The sequence below is a fragment of the Mercenaria mercenaria genome, chromosome 6, assembly GCF_021730395.1.
Source record: "Mercenaria mercenaria strain notata chromosome 6, MADL_Memer_1, whole genome shotgun sequence".
Taxonomy (NCBI): Eukaryota; Metazoa; Mollusca; class Bivalvia; order Venerida; family Veneridae; genus Mercenaria; species Mercenaria mercenaria.
Window position 1 is genome coordinate 58,108,856 of NC_069366.1, and position 17,165 is coordinate 58,126,020.

Here is a 17,165-nt window from a genome sequence, read left to right on the forward strand (position 1 = left end):
GCGAACAGTGCAGACCATGATCAGACTGCACGGATGTGCAGGCTGATCTTGGTCTGCACTGGTCGCAAAGGCAGAACCACTTGCCGCCAGCAGGCTAAAGGTTAATGCACTTGTAAATCCCTGTACTAGCTTTGAATAAAGGTAAGATAATCATAATTACAGCTATATTTAGGTCTGCATTCATAATCTTTTAACTTTTCAAAAGAATTACAGAAAAATAAGAGAACTGAAGTCTTTCTTAATCTGTTTTTGGATTAGTTTGGATAGGGAAAGTTTCAAAATAGTGTTTGAAGACCAATCTAACTACTCCAGCATCTGACTGGTTGCTGCTGACTGACCAATGGTAAGCTTGCAATCTAAGACTGTTTTTCAAAGTTAGTTTTATAAGATAAGAGCCAGATTCAATTTATTTTATTTACTAGTTCAACCCATGTGTAGGTTTTTTCTCCTGTTATTCTCTGCAGTTGGACATATTATATTGCCCATGTTTGGTATATACATTGATTGAAGTGCATATTTGAACAGCTATTGAATTGAGTGCAGTCATTGACCCAGATGAGTATGTATACAAGCTTTTTGTTGACTTAGATTCCAATATGGCACCATGCCATAGTACTACATGAACTAGTCCAACCTCAAGATTTGTTGACAGGTCTTTGCTGACAACTCAATACAGTAAAATGTTATCAGATAATCTGCAAATAATTTTGAATTTGAATAGTTATTAAAATATTATATGAAAAACAGCCTGAGAGAGGAAAGGTGTAGTGAAACTGCTAGCTTGAACACCAACGGGTAACTGGAGTTTTTCTCATGTTACGCAGCTATTAAAATCTCTGGTATTTTCTAAGTCTATATCACTTGAAGCCCATAAGCGTTTTGTTAATCCCCTTGCAACTTCAACAATTGGTGTTTAACTGTATTTAATAATGCTGGTAAGATGAATTTAAACATACCAGTACAAAAATGTGCTATCTAAATATAGAAAAAAGGCAGGCAGCACCTTTTTACTTTCCAAAGGCTTGATATTTTCATAGCACCTTTGTTATTTATGCTATCATGAAGGTGCCACCTACATAAAGACAAAAAGGTTGGTAGCATTGTTTTCGCTATACTTTATTGAATGAAATTTGTGTCTCATCAAAGGAAGGTGTATAATTTACTAGGATACAGGTGCACCATATAATTACATGAAATCATTACTTAATTTCTAGCAATAAACTTTCCTTGTGAAAATGTTTTACTTCACATCAAACAGTTACCCTTAAAATATAGTCATCTGTTTCATAAAGCAGAAATGCATCACCTGAGTGAACAAGAAATACATTTTCTTTTGATATATAATGAATATGTAGCTATATAGACATCCACATTATGAGCTATGCTTATTTTGCTAACCAAATATTAATCCATCTTACATAAGGCTCTTCAAAATATTTCATTAATTAACTGTTACCATGTAATCTTGTTCATTTTAGATGTCATCTATAGGCAGATTAATAATAACCTGATTAATTTGATTAACTGTAGCTACAGTAACAACTGACTATTTCACTGCTTAAGAATGACTATATTAAACCTGATTTACTGTAGTCAGAATTATTGTAGTCAGAACTAGAAGATGCTTTTGTAGAAAAGCCCATGTCTCCTCCAATGCATAGTACATGTAGTAATAGGCAAGAAGTCAATAGGGGACAGGAGCAAAATTCAAAGAGACACTGATGGTTGGCTGCAATAGGGATCATCTACTTGGCATGTCCAATCATCTCACTAAGTTTCAACATTCTGGGCCTAGTGGTTCTCAAGTTATTAATTGGAAAAAAGGTTTTTCATGTTCTGGCCTCTGTGACCTTGACCTTTGAGCAAGTGACCCAAAAATCTACAGGGGTCATCTACCCTGCATGTCCAATCATCCTATAAAGTTTCAACATTCTGGGTCAAGTGGTTCTGAAGACTGTAGTCAGAGTTCCAAAAATTTGATTTACTGTAGTCAGAGTCAACAAAAGACTATTTTACTGTAGTCAGAGTCAACAAAAGACTACTTCACTGTAATTAAAGGCTCATAATGTCTTTGTTTAAAATGTGACTGCCACATTTTCCGTTATGAACATTAAATACATTAATTTCTTGGAAAATCCTATTTCTGATAATTACTTTCTTAACATTTGTCAAAATTTTGAATACTGCTGAATACACTAGAGTGTTATATTGAATCTATTGTTTTTTATTACCTCCCTTTATTGCTTTAACTATAACAGTTCATGTGCAATATTAAAAGTAGTGCTTTTCTCATCATGTAAATATATGCATAACATCTATTTGGAAAGCTGTTTCATCTGTTTTTAAGATAAAAATTCAAAAGCATAGTACCAATAGACTGACTTACTGTAGTCAGAGTACCAATAGACTGACTTATTGTAGTCAGAGTACCAATAGACTGACTTACTGTAGTCAGAGTACCAATAGACTGACTTACTGTAGTCAGAGTACCAACAGACTGACGTACTGTAGTCAGAGTACCAAAGACTGACGTACTGTAGTCAGAGTACCAACAGACTGACGTACTGTAGTCAGAGTACCAACAGACTGACTTACTGTAGTCAGAGTACCAACAGACTGACGTACTGTAGTCAGAGTACCAACAGACTGACTTACTGTAGTCAGAGTACCAACAGACTGACGTACTGTAGTCAGAGTACAAACAGACTGACGTACTGTAGTCAGAGTACCAAAACAGACTGACGTACTGTAGTCAGAGTACCAAAACAGACTGACGTACTGTAGTCAGAGTACCAATAGACTGACGTACTGTAGTCAGAGTACCAACAGACTGACGTACTGTAGTCAGAGTACCAACAGACTGACGTACTGTAGTCAGAGTACCAACAGACTGACGTACTGTAGTCAGAGTACCAACAGACTGACGTACTGTAGTCTGAGTACCAATAGACTGACTTACTGTAGTCAGAGTACCAAAACAGACTGATTCAATACAATAATGTAGCAAAGAAATCTTTTCATCTTTAGAAAATCATGAAATCACAAACCTCAAATGTCAATCATTAACAGTTTCAGTAACACAAGATGACGTTGTTTTTGACTATAAAGACTTTCAAAGCAAGAACAGGTGTTTCCAGCTGTTAAATTGTATATTGCAACAAAGGAAATCAATCAAACAAATTTCAAATAATTAAAATGGTATCTCTGCTTTGATAAAGTCCATTTTTTAAAACTCAAGTGTTTGTGTCTGTGTGTGTGTATTGGGGGGTGGGGGGAGGGGTGCAAATTCAAACCCAATAAAGGTATTTTGAAAATTTAAACAGTTCCTATCTTACAACCCTCAGAGTTCTATATAAACCCTCAGTGTTCTATATAAACCCTCAGAGTTCTATATAAAATATTGTATGTATAATAGCAATGGTATTGTCTTATATTTTTAAAAAGAGAAATCTAGAAAAAAAACTTGTTTCAAAAAATGTGGATCAAACATCTAATGTCTGCTCCAGCATAAATATCGTCGATACCTTTTGATGGCACTGATGTCAGGAAGCCATCCTTCTGGATTAAAGGACAGTCGACCAGTACCCAGCTTTGCCTAAAATAAAGCCTAGAGCTGGTATGCAGAGACAGTGACAGCCTGACAGTGCCTAAATAATTCATTGACAAGCACCCAGTAAACTGTGTCTTCATCCATTGCAAGAAGTTAGAACGTCCCCACATAAACCATAAAATGAAAGCGTGGTTTCTAACCAATCAAAACACTCTACAAGACAAAGGAATTCCAAACACAAGAAATTATTGTATATAATATTTCTTTTGGCCTTAAAAATGAAATAATTTGGTAATTATATAGCAAAAACTAGACCTGCTCTACCTGATCAATCTTGAAATGCTACTTTGTGCAATTAATAAACCATAAATTGAATCAGGAGGCCAGTTTAATGCATCTGATAAAGTTTCTACCTTTTTATATATACTGGTTGCGATCTCGAAGATTAATCACTCAAAACTGTTTTTCATTTTGTGAAGAGTTTTATAACTTCAAAGTGAAGAGCTGTCTGGTAGGATAATTGACAAGACGCATGAGTAAAAATGGGAGTGGGGGCCTTTAATATAGGTAACATCAAGGATAGAGAAATGATTAAGAAGACATAATGTATTAAACTGAATGACAGCCCTAATGAGTTAGAATTTGATTACTGTGAAATCAGTTATTTTCATGGTACACATATTTTTTGTGGATTTTCAGATTTTGTAAAAGTCCAGGAAAACTGATCTCAAAAGAACAAATAAACTTCTATTAATCTGTATTGTTCATAATTCGAAACTGGCCAATGAAACAGCAGTTTAGGTCAAAATTTCAAAATTTTGTGCCAGCAAAATTTAATGATTCTACACTGTATTACTACAGCAAATTTATTACTTCAGTTAATCAAAGAGTACTGGACAACTGACATGTCTGCCACTACCAGTATAATGATAATGTTGCACTGGCACCTGGGTAGAGCCATCAGTATACTCTGCAAGCCAGCAAGACAGTCTGATCCAACATAACAGAATTCTGCATCCACAGGCATAGAGGTGGGGGACACATCTGTCAAATACAAGTAACAGTACTTCATCTGCTCTCATATCAAATGTTTCTGGGACCTAATCTTCACTTGGTTGAAGTCAGTATGCCTTATAAAACAGTGGGTAATTGTACGTCTTCCTTCATTAACTGTACATAAGCTTTGCAATCTATCATCAAAGTTTTATAAAGTCCTTACCCAGTTTCAGGACAGCCGGAGATCCTGTTCATAATGGCTGTGGCATTCATTGAGTCCTTTGTTCTAATTTCCACCTTCTCATACCCCACTTCTTCCTCGAGCAAGATTTTCAGGATGTGGTTGGTGATGTTATGTGACGCCCTCTTAGAGGTCTCCAGAACAATAGGTATACTCTCTCCATGGTAAAACAAATGCCTCTTATACTGGACTGCTGCAATTAGAAATTAAGGTAGTGGAAAGTTCAATAATACGATTCCTTAGGATATAACTTCAGCATTCTCGAGTTGTAGCAGAAACAAGTGCTTCATACGAACTCTACATTTATGACCGAAGAATACTGAAATCAAATACAGAGGAAACATGATGATTATTATGGGTCTACCATCTTAAGAACATTTTTTAAAAATAAAATTTCAATAATGTTAAACAGCAGCGTCAGAGCAAGCATATGGTTAGAACTTTACTTTAACAAAAAGTCTAAACTTTCAAGGTCAAAGCCCAGTACATTATGTATCACAAACACCCTTAATTTATAGTATAGTATATCTGCAGATATTTTCTGTCCTATTTAACTCTTTGTATATCTCTGGAGCAACAACTTCTGTACAACAAATACAGCAGAGTAAGCTCCAGACAGGTTGTAAGCAGTGTTAGCTCTAGACAGGTTGTACTGTAGTGAAGTACATTCAATAAACAAATCATTAAACTTCTGGTGATCTCAATCCTTTTAGAATATTGATATATTGATTTTCAGCTGTACATTATGTCATTAACATCAATATATCAGTATCAATGCAGGTCTACTGTATTATTCTGTGGTTCTAAATATGTACATAATGCGCTTTGTAATGAATCATCAGAAAATGTAAACAAGTGCAATAAACATGGGAATCGCAAACTGTTTTTGTTGAATAACAAACACGTAGCAAGAGATGTCACTTAGTGAAACGTGACCCAAAGTGTAGTTCCCTTTCCTAAGGGGTAGGGTTAAGGGTTTCAGTTGGTCATTGCCTGTGACCTTGACCTTAGAGGCACTGACCTAACACACAACACACCATTCCTTCATCATGTGTAACATTTTTGTTAAGTATGAATCACTAAATTTATAGCCAAGATGGATGGATGGACAAACAATTTATGTACAGAGGTGGTGTAGAATTCTTAATGTGAGGAAGCCATCAAGCTGGCTTACGTTCAGGTACCCGTACCCATCCAAGCTTGAAACAATGACCAGGGGAGCATCTTGCATTTTCATTAATCAAAAGCTAGAAAAGTCACCATATCATCAAAACTGTCTAATTTAGAGTCTGAAACCCAACAACCCCTCCCCCCACCAAAAACACTAATTAAGTTAGAGCCAACATATAGTGCTTGTAATGGACAGACAAACAAACATACAGATGGAGAGAGCCTCAACTATTTGCCTCCATTTTGACAGTATGGACGTTTTGTGGACGCATTGGTCGAGAGAGCCAAGACGCTTTCCTACGGAGGTGAAGGCCCCTGGTTCCAATCCTGGCTACTCCAATTGCGGTGTGTCCTTGGGCAAGGCACTTTATCACGATTGCCTCAGTTGACCCAGCTGTAAATGGGTACCAGCAAATTGCTGGGGGTGAGGTATAATTGGTTTTAACTGTTCTTAATATAGGGTCGCAGAAAAGCTTTATAGAGCTTTTGTTAATTGTTTCACCAAGCGACGGTAAATAAAACTTACCTTTACCTTTTAGTATAAAAATCATGATGTTTTGTTTTGATGGACCTTAAATACCATTTTTCAACAGAAATTTCTGTAATGTACAGCAGCAAAATGACCTGGGAGAACACATGCCTTGCCCATTATTAGCTTAAAATTGTAATACAAATGTCAAATATTTCAATTTATATATTTAAATATTCAATATGAAATACATGACGTTAAACCCAAAACAAACAAACAAACAAATGAAATACATGACTAAAATGTAAAATTGAAGCTGTGTTGGAATTTCTACATGTAGTTTACAGGTTTAAATCCTAAAGACAGCTGCTTTTGGAAATACTTGATTTTTTGGATAGCAAACCTCAAAAAATACTTACCAGGTTTATCCTTCAAACATCTGCACTGGACATCTTCTGGACGAATTAACAACAACAACAGGAAAAACCATATCCCATAATCCTTTGTTGCCATAGTAACACATTAGCCAATCCTTTGCTTTCTTTCTGTCATGATACATATCCTCATGTTATATCAAAGAACTTTTCAAAAATCATTTTTAATCAGAGGGAACTTTTATTTACCCACACGGAATTAAATCAAATCACTTGTAAATCCGACAATCCTGTATATATACAGACACTTCCTCTCTAGCCTGAATGTCAAACTGTTTGTCTGTTTGTAAATAAACGGGTTTTCGCACTTCTGGAAATACAAAATAAAATACATGTAATGAAAAATAATTTCTTACCAAAGTATATCCTTATTTATTTATTTGCTTTAAAATGCCTCATATATATTGAGGGGAAAAAAGCAATGATTTTCGATGTAAATGTCACTATAATTCCCATACACTGAGTTTTAACTAAAAAAGTACATTTGACATTTTAGGTAAAACTTAAAGTCTGTATTAAAGAATAAAAATTTTGTAGTAATTGGTCTTTTTTATCTCCAATCAAAACATATTTTTGGTACTGAAGAGATGCATTGCAAAAACTCATATTATATATATATATATATATATATCAGTTTCAATATGGATGTTTTTACATCAATACATTTTGAAAGGAAGTTGAATGGAGAATGAGTCACTTTAAAGATAATGCAAATATCTAGAGATTATGTTTTTTTTTCTATAATACAAAAAAAAGGATGAAAACCCAATGTTTGGCCTTTAATACTACAATATTACTGTATTTCTCAAACTTGTTAAATGCAGATTACAGCCAGTTTAAGCATTATTATTGTAGGCAAAATATATATCCATGCTGGGATCGTTACAAACTTTTATACTGTAGGAAGATACACCCAATAAAATGTAGAAATATTTAAATAAATTACATGAAGTTTAAAATCATCACCAACTTTCAGCAATATGGTATCTTGTAAATTTGGTGATGTGTGGGTGTCACGCCAATAACCATACTGTGGCAAAAGTGGACGTGCCCCTGCCAGAATTTGTGACGATAACAAATTTAAGTGAATATTAAGTGTATTTAAATACTCTGTTTGCATTAGAATGTTTCAAATTTAGGGACACTAAACCTACATTTAGAGATCTTTGCCCTGCCGCATCTTTTGTTATGAACATAAAATATATCAATTTCTTGTAAATTTTTTAATTTCGGTAATCATTACCTCATATATTTGTCATAGGTTTGATTTATTTATTTATTTTGTTGGGTTTATTGTCGCACCGACACAATTTTAGGTCATATGGCGACTTTCCAGCTTTAATGGTGGAGGAAGACCCCAGGTGCCCCTCCTTGCATATTTCATCACGAGCGGGCACTGGTAGAACCACACTTCGTAAGCCAGCTGGATGCTTCCTCACTGAGAATTTCTACGCCCCAATGAGTTTCGAACCCACATCGATGAGGGCAAATGGTTTGAAGTCAATAACTTTAACCACTGGCCACGGAGGCCCCCATAGGTTTGAATATTTGATTAACATATTAGAAAGTATGATTGAATCCATTCTTTTTATTAACTCTCTTTATGGTTCTGATGCAACAATTAACTTTTCTAACAAGCTAATTATGCATAGTCTTTGTTTGGACAACTGCTTCATATTTGTTTTTAACATAAAATTACAAATTTAAATTTTCTCTATAAAATGGCAGTTGTTTCCCCAGCAAGACTCTCATGAAGGACACCTGAAGTCTGAGCATTACTTAAACATTTGCAAATAAGCTTAACACAGTCATCAGCACTGTTGTGTCTTCCATCTCCTCCACATCATCATCATCATTGTCATCATCATTATGAATAAGTGATCTCAAAAATAATGCATTTTTAAAATGTTTTTTTTTGGCAATATATTTAACCTTTACCTTGCTAAATTTCTAAAAGGGACTGATCTATCAGCACCAGAGGTGTTCACTGAAAATTTACTGACTGAATAGCAAACAGTGCAGACCATGATCAGCCTGCACAGCAGGCTAAAGGTTAAACAACAGCACAGCCTACAATGCCAACACTTGTCCCATAAGTGTGCCAAACAACACTTGTCCCATAAGTATGCCAAACAATGAGACAATATGCAAGTACTGCCACCTACAGGTAGATAGACATGGACAAAAAAAATCTAACCTAGACAAGACAACACTTAGTATAAAAAACACCATTTATCTACACTATATATTAGATTATGTCAAACACAAGATTTTTTTTTTTGCATTTACCACACATTAAGCTTTTTTCACCCTAAAACAAACACAAAGAACATTTCTTTGTGTCTGACTCAGATTTATAAACGAACTGTTTACATACCATATGCTTTTCAGTGGTGGTTGATGGATTTTGGTAGAAAAGGCATTCTTAAGTATCTGCGACTTCTCAGCTAAATATATATGTTAGAGAATCACAATTTTCTAAATTTGTGAGTTGCATGGTTTGAGTTGTAGCTTTCGTTCATATATAACCAAAAGTTAAACAGAGTCTAATAATACCCTAGTTACAGAATTTAAAACCATTGGCAGTTCACTAAACAATAATTATAATATTAATATTACCCTACCAAACCTTTAATAAAAACTCCAGTTTTATCATTGTCAGTCAAAAATCCAAACCCTTTGCCACTTATATCAAAATGAGCATATAAAAACAATGATTCAAAATTAGTGACCCTTTTAAAGCTAGAATCACACTGTCCCCAGGATGGGCTTGCGGATGAGTTCCAGATAGCATCAATCAGGGGCATCCAGGGGCAACGTTGTAGAAGTTTTGAACATGCTCAAAATTTTGCCACGGATAATACATCCATAAGGAATCTGTAATAAATCTGTTACAGTTCATAAAAGATCGTAACAGTCCGGAAGACTGAGGTAAAAAAATACAAGCTTTTACGGTTTTATTCTGGTTCTAATAAGGTTAATTAATTAAGGTTCTGTTACAAATGCATTAGATTTAAAACGTAACAAATTCGCAAAACCCATTTTTTTCTTACACATCTGGTGCAATCCGGGGAAAGGAATCTGCAAGCCAATCCGGGGCAGTGTGATTCTAGCTTAAAATGGCTAACAACATCAACATTACACACAAGTCTTTTCAAATACTTATTTTTCTTTATCTCTAAATGTCAGACAGATATTTTACATCAAATTCTGTTGCAGCCTGTACAAAACACCTTTAGAAATGGAGTTTCCAAAATGTTTTAGAGATCCTAGATTCTATTTAGATATGCCGGAAAATGCTGCTACAAACATACTAGCAGCATGCCCCCAGTTCCATCCAACAGATCATGAAGCCTGCACGTGTCTATGTCAGTTTAAATAAGATATTAAAAGAACTGTTCAGTAACTTAATTCAAGCATTAATGAATTGATAATGAGTAAATCAATAAAAGTATTAATGAGCAGCTTAATTAAAGCAATTATTAACTTATCTTGTAATTACTATCATGAAGTTAACATGATCAATTAATGAGCAACAGATGATTTATAGCATAATTTGAGCCGCACCATGAGAAAATCAACATAGTGGCTTTGCGACCAGCATGGATCCAGACCAGCCTGCACATCCGCGCAGTCTGGTCAGGATTCATGTTGTGCGCTAACAGTTTCTCCAATTGCAATAGGCCTTGAAAGCGAACAGCATGGATCCTGACCAGACTGCGCGGATGCGCAGGCTGGTCTGGATCCATGCTGGTCGCAAAGCCACTATGTTGGTTTTCTCATGACACGGCTCATTTATAGATTACTAGTAAATAATGCAGCAATTAATTAATATTATACAATATAAATCAAAATTAATTAAATGTACTTACAGTAAAATTATCCCCTTTAATGGTATATCAATAAAGGCGGCAAGTAGAGTAATCCTAGCCTGACAGTGTAGGAATGTTTTTGCGTTCTAAAATAAACGCGTCTTTCTTCAGTTAATGTTTTAAAATCAAGATACCTTCAATAGCAAACCTCTGATCTATAAAAATAGATAGCTGTCAATAACGGTTTTATAGACAAAAACAATTAAGCTCATCTCAAATTACAAAACATGGGGAAAAAAAAAACACCACTTCGTATAACTTGACAACTTCACAAGTATCCACAAGATCTTATTTCTATACGACCAAAAGCGAAATAGCTTTGAAACTAAAGTCCCGATAAAGCATACATAATCCCTTTAATGTACCAGCAGACATGCAACGATAAATAAAAAATAGGAAATAAGACTGCGACCTTTTATATCTGAAACATAAATCCAGCTGCGATTCAGGTGAATTGCACTTTATAAGTGGGGTAAGTATAATATATCTACAAACAGGACAGATTCAATTGATCTATGGTGTGTACATTCTTTTAAAGTAAATACAAACCTTTAAAGAAATTAGAGTGAAAATATTGATTTGTGAAACTTGATTATTTAGGTTTTATTTGGTTTGACAAGCCATTTATTTGATGTTTGAATAGATAAAACAATTAGTGGTAAAAGCTGTACGGTATAAGAAATTTCGCTAATGCAGCTTTAAAGGCACTGGCCTCCAGATCGTACGACAACAAAACAAGAGCACCGCCTTGCGGGTGCTGACGCTCATCTGATTTTTTTTGTATAATAGAAATATTGTCCTACCCATGATTTTCTAAGTCTAAAAAGGGCCATCATTCTTGCAAAAAGCAGGATAGAGTTATGTTTCTTGATGTACAGTGTCCACTTATGATGGTGAAGAACTGTTGCAAGTTTTAAAGCAATAGCTTTGATAGTTTATGAGAAAAGTTGACTTAAACATAATATTCAACCAAGAAAATGATTTTTCTAAGTCCAAAAGGGGCAATTATTATTGCAAAAAGCAGGATGGAGTTATGTTGCTTGCTGTACAGGGTCAGCTTATGATGGTGAACAAGTGTTGCAAGTTTCAAAGCAATAGCTTTGATAGTTTAAGAGAAAAAGTTTACCTAAACATAAAACTTAACCAAGAAATCTGATATTTTCTAAGTCCAAAAGGAGCCATAAATCTTGCAAAAAGCAGGATGGAGTTATGTTTCTTGCTGTACAGGGTCAGCCTATGATGGTGAACAAGTGTTGCAAGTTTTAAAGCAATAGCTTTGATAGTTTAGGATAAAAGCTGACCTAAACATAAAACTTAACCAAGAAAACTGATTTTCTAAGTCCAAAAGGGGCAATAATTCTTGCAAAAAGCAAGATGGAGTTATGTTTCTTGATGTACAGGGTTGCTTATGATGGTTGAAAAGTATTCCAAGTTCAAAGCAATAGCTTTGATAGTTTAGGAGAAAAGTTGACCTAAACATAAACTTAACAAGAAATCTGATATTTTCTAAGTACAAAAGGGGCCATAAATCTTGCAAAAGCAAGATGGAGTTATGTTCTTGCTATACAGGTCAGCTTATGATTGACAGTATTCCAAGTTTCAAAGAATAGCTTGAAGAGAGAAGCTACTAAACATAAACTTAACAGGCAACGCGACGCAGACGCGACCGACGCGACGCCGACAACCGCTCAGTTGACATAACTCATATTTTTTCAAAATATACTAAAGAAAAAAAATTGTTCAGAAACTTTTTAGAGCTTAAAACTTAATTACTGACAACTTATTTAGAAACTGAGAATATTTTTTTACTAATTTTTCATGAATGAAAGCGTACAACCTTTACTCGAGGTAAACTGCCTTAATTATAAGTATCTATATTTAACGACCGTTTAACACATATTCCTCTGTGGCGGTACTGGTAGAGACAGCAGGAACATTACTGCCGCGTCACTCGACGCGTGCATCTTTTTTTTGTTTATTTAGTACTTATAAGATAGTTGAGAAACAATAACTCATTCTGATATTCATAATATGACCATAAATTTGCAAGAAAGATCAGTTTTAGCCATAATCTGGAGGTCAGTCCCTTTAAAGCAACTTTACTTCAAAAGGTCTTTCTTTGAATAAAAAAGAAGTGTTTTTTATTCATCAAAAAATAAATAATATGAAAGTTTAAAATGAATATTATTCATGTTGATATTTTTTGGTTCAAGGTTGTGACTAAGGTTAATGTATAATTGGAACTTCTTCTTAGAAAATGTATATCAGGGCAGATATTTTTTTTACATAATTTGTCAACTGAAGCCATAACAGATATGTTTACAACATAGAACGTGATAAGTTGTCTAGCAAAAAAAGGAAAAAAAAACACAAAAATTTAAATGTCAAATACAGTGTCAAAATATATTTCTATATATACCTTCACAGTCTACTAATACACAATTTAAGGTCTCAAATGAGCACACCAATTAATGCCCCATACCCTCAACCTAAGTTTAACAAATTGCTAAGCCCACAGGAACACTTCTTCCAAAGTAAGTAAGTGCTCCCTTTCTAAAAAAAAATCTAAGTCCCTAGGGGGCACTTACTTGATCCCAAAAAGGGCCCTCTTTGACCCTAGGGACAAATTTGTATTCTAGAAGGATACCTTGAAAATATTTATGTCAAAACATTTCTATTCAAGGTCACAATGACAGAATATAATTATTACACCTAAAAGCTTTCAGCTGACTTGTTGAGTCAGGTTCAAGGTCTTATACAGCAAATAGCACTCCCACAACCGGAAAAAAACTATCAGAAAAGAAACGTAAGAACTGTATTACATTTCACGACAATATTTTAATTACAGGTCTGACAGGAAAATGACATTTAATCATGATCATCTTTCAGTCAAATGTTGCATATTGAAAATCATTTGTTTTGACACTTGACTCTATTTGACATCTGTTTAGAAAGTTAATGACTATGTACCATGCATTCTGACTATCCTATAACACAGAGTAATTGTACACACGCAAACTTTGAAACATAAATCTTCGAGAGATAAGATGAAATAGAAAATTTTTCAAAGGACACATTTAAGATTCTTCATCAGATAGTAAAACCTATGAAAACATTAATTTTACAGTGCATCAAAGTTCAAAGAGACTGGATAATTTTTTCTTCAAAAGTTTTGACAAAAATACAGTTATAAACTGGAAATTAAAGTACAGTTTAACTCTGTCAACTTCAGATTTGCAGGGCAGAAACCTTTTTTCAAAGGCAGATTTTTTTTTGTGTATATGTAGACCATTACTCTCTGTCCAGAGAGCCTGAGCTATAACAAGATTCCCATACATAAGAACCAATCAGAGAGCTGAAGTGGGAAAGAAAACTTGCTGCTCTTCAGGGCAACTATTTGCCGCTGTTAAGGGGCAATTTGCAGCTCTGAAAAGGGAACTATTTGCTGCTCTAAAGAAAAACTATTTTCTGCTCTCAAGCACAACTATCTGCTGCTCTTATGCAGAATTATTTCCTGCTATTAAGGGGAACTATTTGCTGCTCATAAGGGGAACTATTTACTGCTGCTATGAAAACACTTTAGCTTTACTTTGATGGTAAAAACACTGACTGTTAACTTCTGGAATATGAACTGCCATCAGTCAGAACAACTAAATAATCTGTTGTACGTATTATGACATATAACTAGCTACTGGAGAAAATTTCATCACCAGAAACAACAATTTCTATTCTTACATTTTCCAGATTGTTTACTTTACAGAATCTTACTCAGAATAAAAAAAAAATCCCCCCCCTGGATTTTAGACCGCATAATACAGGCAGATGATTATAATGTATGGTCATATGTTCATTTCTGCAATTTGTAAGTTGCTATCAGTAGCCATTTGCAATTGATATGTCAACTTTTGTTTCCTGTAGCATTTTGCAGATTTCAAAAATAGCATTTTTGATTGGACAAAACCAATCAGAGGACAGAGGAGAGATTGGTTTTGAACAACAGAAACTGCATAATAAGACTGCTCTGCAATGCAAGTTTTATAATATTTTGTCCATGTTCAAATTATACAGCATCAACATTTCAACAATCAGATTCACAACAAACAACATGAAACTTTTTTTACAGCTTATAATGAAGGAATTTGTTTTGTTTGTGTGTTTTGGGTTTAACACCGTTTAGAAATGTAATGGCAGGCAGTTAATCTAACCAGTATTCCTTGATTCTGTACCAGTACAAACCTGTTCTCTGCAAGTATCTGCCAAATTCCCCACATGAATCAGAGGTGAATTCAGTCACAACCCCGTGATCCGTAGATCTGCTCTCTCCCTATTGAGCTAAGCGGGCGGGCTTGGAGTGAAGGAATACCCAGTTGCTTGCTGAATCTAGTCTTTATTTCAGACAATGATAAACCATATACCGTCCTCAAGCTGGATGGACAGCTGTAGATAACTCCGTACTGTAAAATCACTTATGTTTGTAGGTTACAGGTTTTCACAGATTTTGCGGCTACATCAATAAGCAAAATCAAAATCCAAAGAAGCAGATAACACCCTAATTTATCTAATAAAAAAATGACACACATGAATTTATGTTCTTATGAACAAGCTGTTTTGAGTTGAAACCACAAAATTATATGCTAAAGTTATTTCCCAGTATTTTAAATTTTAAAGATTTAAACATTTACGCTATTCATCTTAACACTACCATACCTCTATGATATATTTTCTACTCAAGTGTACGACAAATTTTTCTACTTTAATAACTGATGATGATCATGAATAAATGATAAATGTTATATTTACTTTCAAATTACCTGCTTGCCTTTATAAATGCGTTTTGAATATTGCTTGTAAAAAGAAGGAAGAATACGATGTTTACTTTTAAATACCCAACATAGCCATCTCGTATCAAATATCAGGGTAAAAGTAACTTAACTGAATATTTGAGCCATGCCATGGGAAAACCAACATAGTGGGTGTGCGACCAGCATGGATCCAGACCAGCCTGCGCATCCGCGCAGTCTGGTCAGGCTCCATGCTGTTCGCTTTTAAAGCCTATTGGAATTGGAGAAATTGTTAGCGAACAGCATGGATCCTGACCAGACTGCGCGGATGCGCAGGCTGGTCTGGATCCATGCTGGTCGCACACCCACTATGTTGATTTTCCCATGGCACGGCTCATTTCACAATCAATTATGCAGTAACAAATGACATCTTTCACAAACGGTCTTTCAAAAATTGTTTGCATACTTTACATTGTTAATATAACTTTCTCTTCAGTTATTGATTAAGTAGCCTAGGAAAGGTAAATTTAGTTATTTTAGGCCAGGAAAGGAACTATTCATCTGGTAATTTAGTTATTTTAGCCTAGAAAAGGTAATTTGGTTATCTCAGCCCAGGAAAGGAACTGTCCATCTGGTAATTTAGTTATTTTAGCCTAAATCTGGTAAGTTAAATATCAGTCAATGAAAGGTACTGCTCATCTGGTAATTTAGTTATTTCAGCCCAGAAAAGGTACTGAAGATATTTTTGCTAAGTGTGACTAATATATTTAAATAACTAGTCCTGCCTTGAATGTTTTTTTTTTATCATCAGTAACTTACCTGAAACCTATACAGATACAGTGATGATAGGATCCCTTTAGCTTGTGTAAAGTGGCCGGTCACCAGAATTTAACAAGAATTATGTTCCACAGCATAACAAGTTTAGAAATTGAGAATTCTTAACAACATTATATAAGGCTGTTGACTATAAGACTATGCAATACATTTTACATAAAAACAACATAAACATTTTGAGAAAATACATTTTAGGCTCTTCATGAAAGTTGGAAATAAGCAACAGTGTAGTTGAAAAAATGTTTTGTGAACCTTAATTGATGACATGTAACTGTATGCAAGGTTAGGTAGATATTGCTGAAAACTGAAAGTGACATCTTCACACATTTATGGGTAAATTGAAGTGCTTGCAAAAATTGCAAAAACTATACTTTATAGCTATAGGATTGGCAATTTGTATGAAATTATTACCTATGAATATTTGTGTACCTATATATAGTAAAATTACAATGTTTCTGAGTAAAGCATCTAAAGAGCCTTTAAATGACAAACAAAGTTATCTTTCTATAAGAGACTTTACGGATTTAATATAATATCTTTTATTCTTTCTGGTATTTCTCAATGTCAGATACCATATATGTTTTAACATGCTGGCGGCAAGTGATTCTGCCTTTGCATCTAGTACAGACCAACCTTGCCGGCTGATAATGGTCTGCACTGTTCGCTATTCAGTAAGTAATTTTTCAGTGAATACCCCTTTGAATAATAAGTGGTACTGCCCAAATTGAATAATGGACCAGTCCATTTTGGAAATTTAGCAGGCTAAGGTTTAAAGGATATAAAGATATTCTAATTTCAGTCAAAAACTATTATTATGT

At 34.5% G+C, this 17,165-nt stretch overlaps 1 protein-coding gene across 4 annotated transcripts in view; it reads right to left on the reverse strand.

Moving 5' to 3' along the window:
• Window positions 1-17,165, reverse strand: part of LOC123548797 (uncharacterized) — a 67,347-nt gene that overhangs the window by 33,016 nt on the left and 17,166 nt on the right. For 3 of the 4 annotated variants that reach the window (XM_045336341.2, XM_045336340.2, XM_045336342.2), the window contains 2 exons: window positions 6,846-7,170; window positions 4,770-4,980 (listed from right to left, as the gene is read on the reverse strand). In XM_045336341.2, coding sequence (XP_045192276.2) covers window positions 4,770-4,980; window positions 6,846-6,939 — 305 coding nt within the window. In that variant the 5' untranslated portion in view covers window positions 6,940-7,170. Of the gene's footprint in view, window positions 1-4,769; window positions 4,981-6,845; window positions 7,171-10,732; window positions 11,176-17,165 lie in introns of those variants that run through there. The other variant, XM_045336338.2, reaches the window with a different exon arrangement.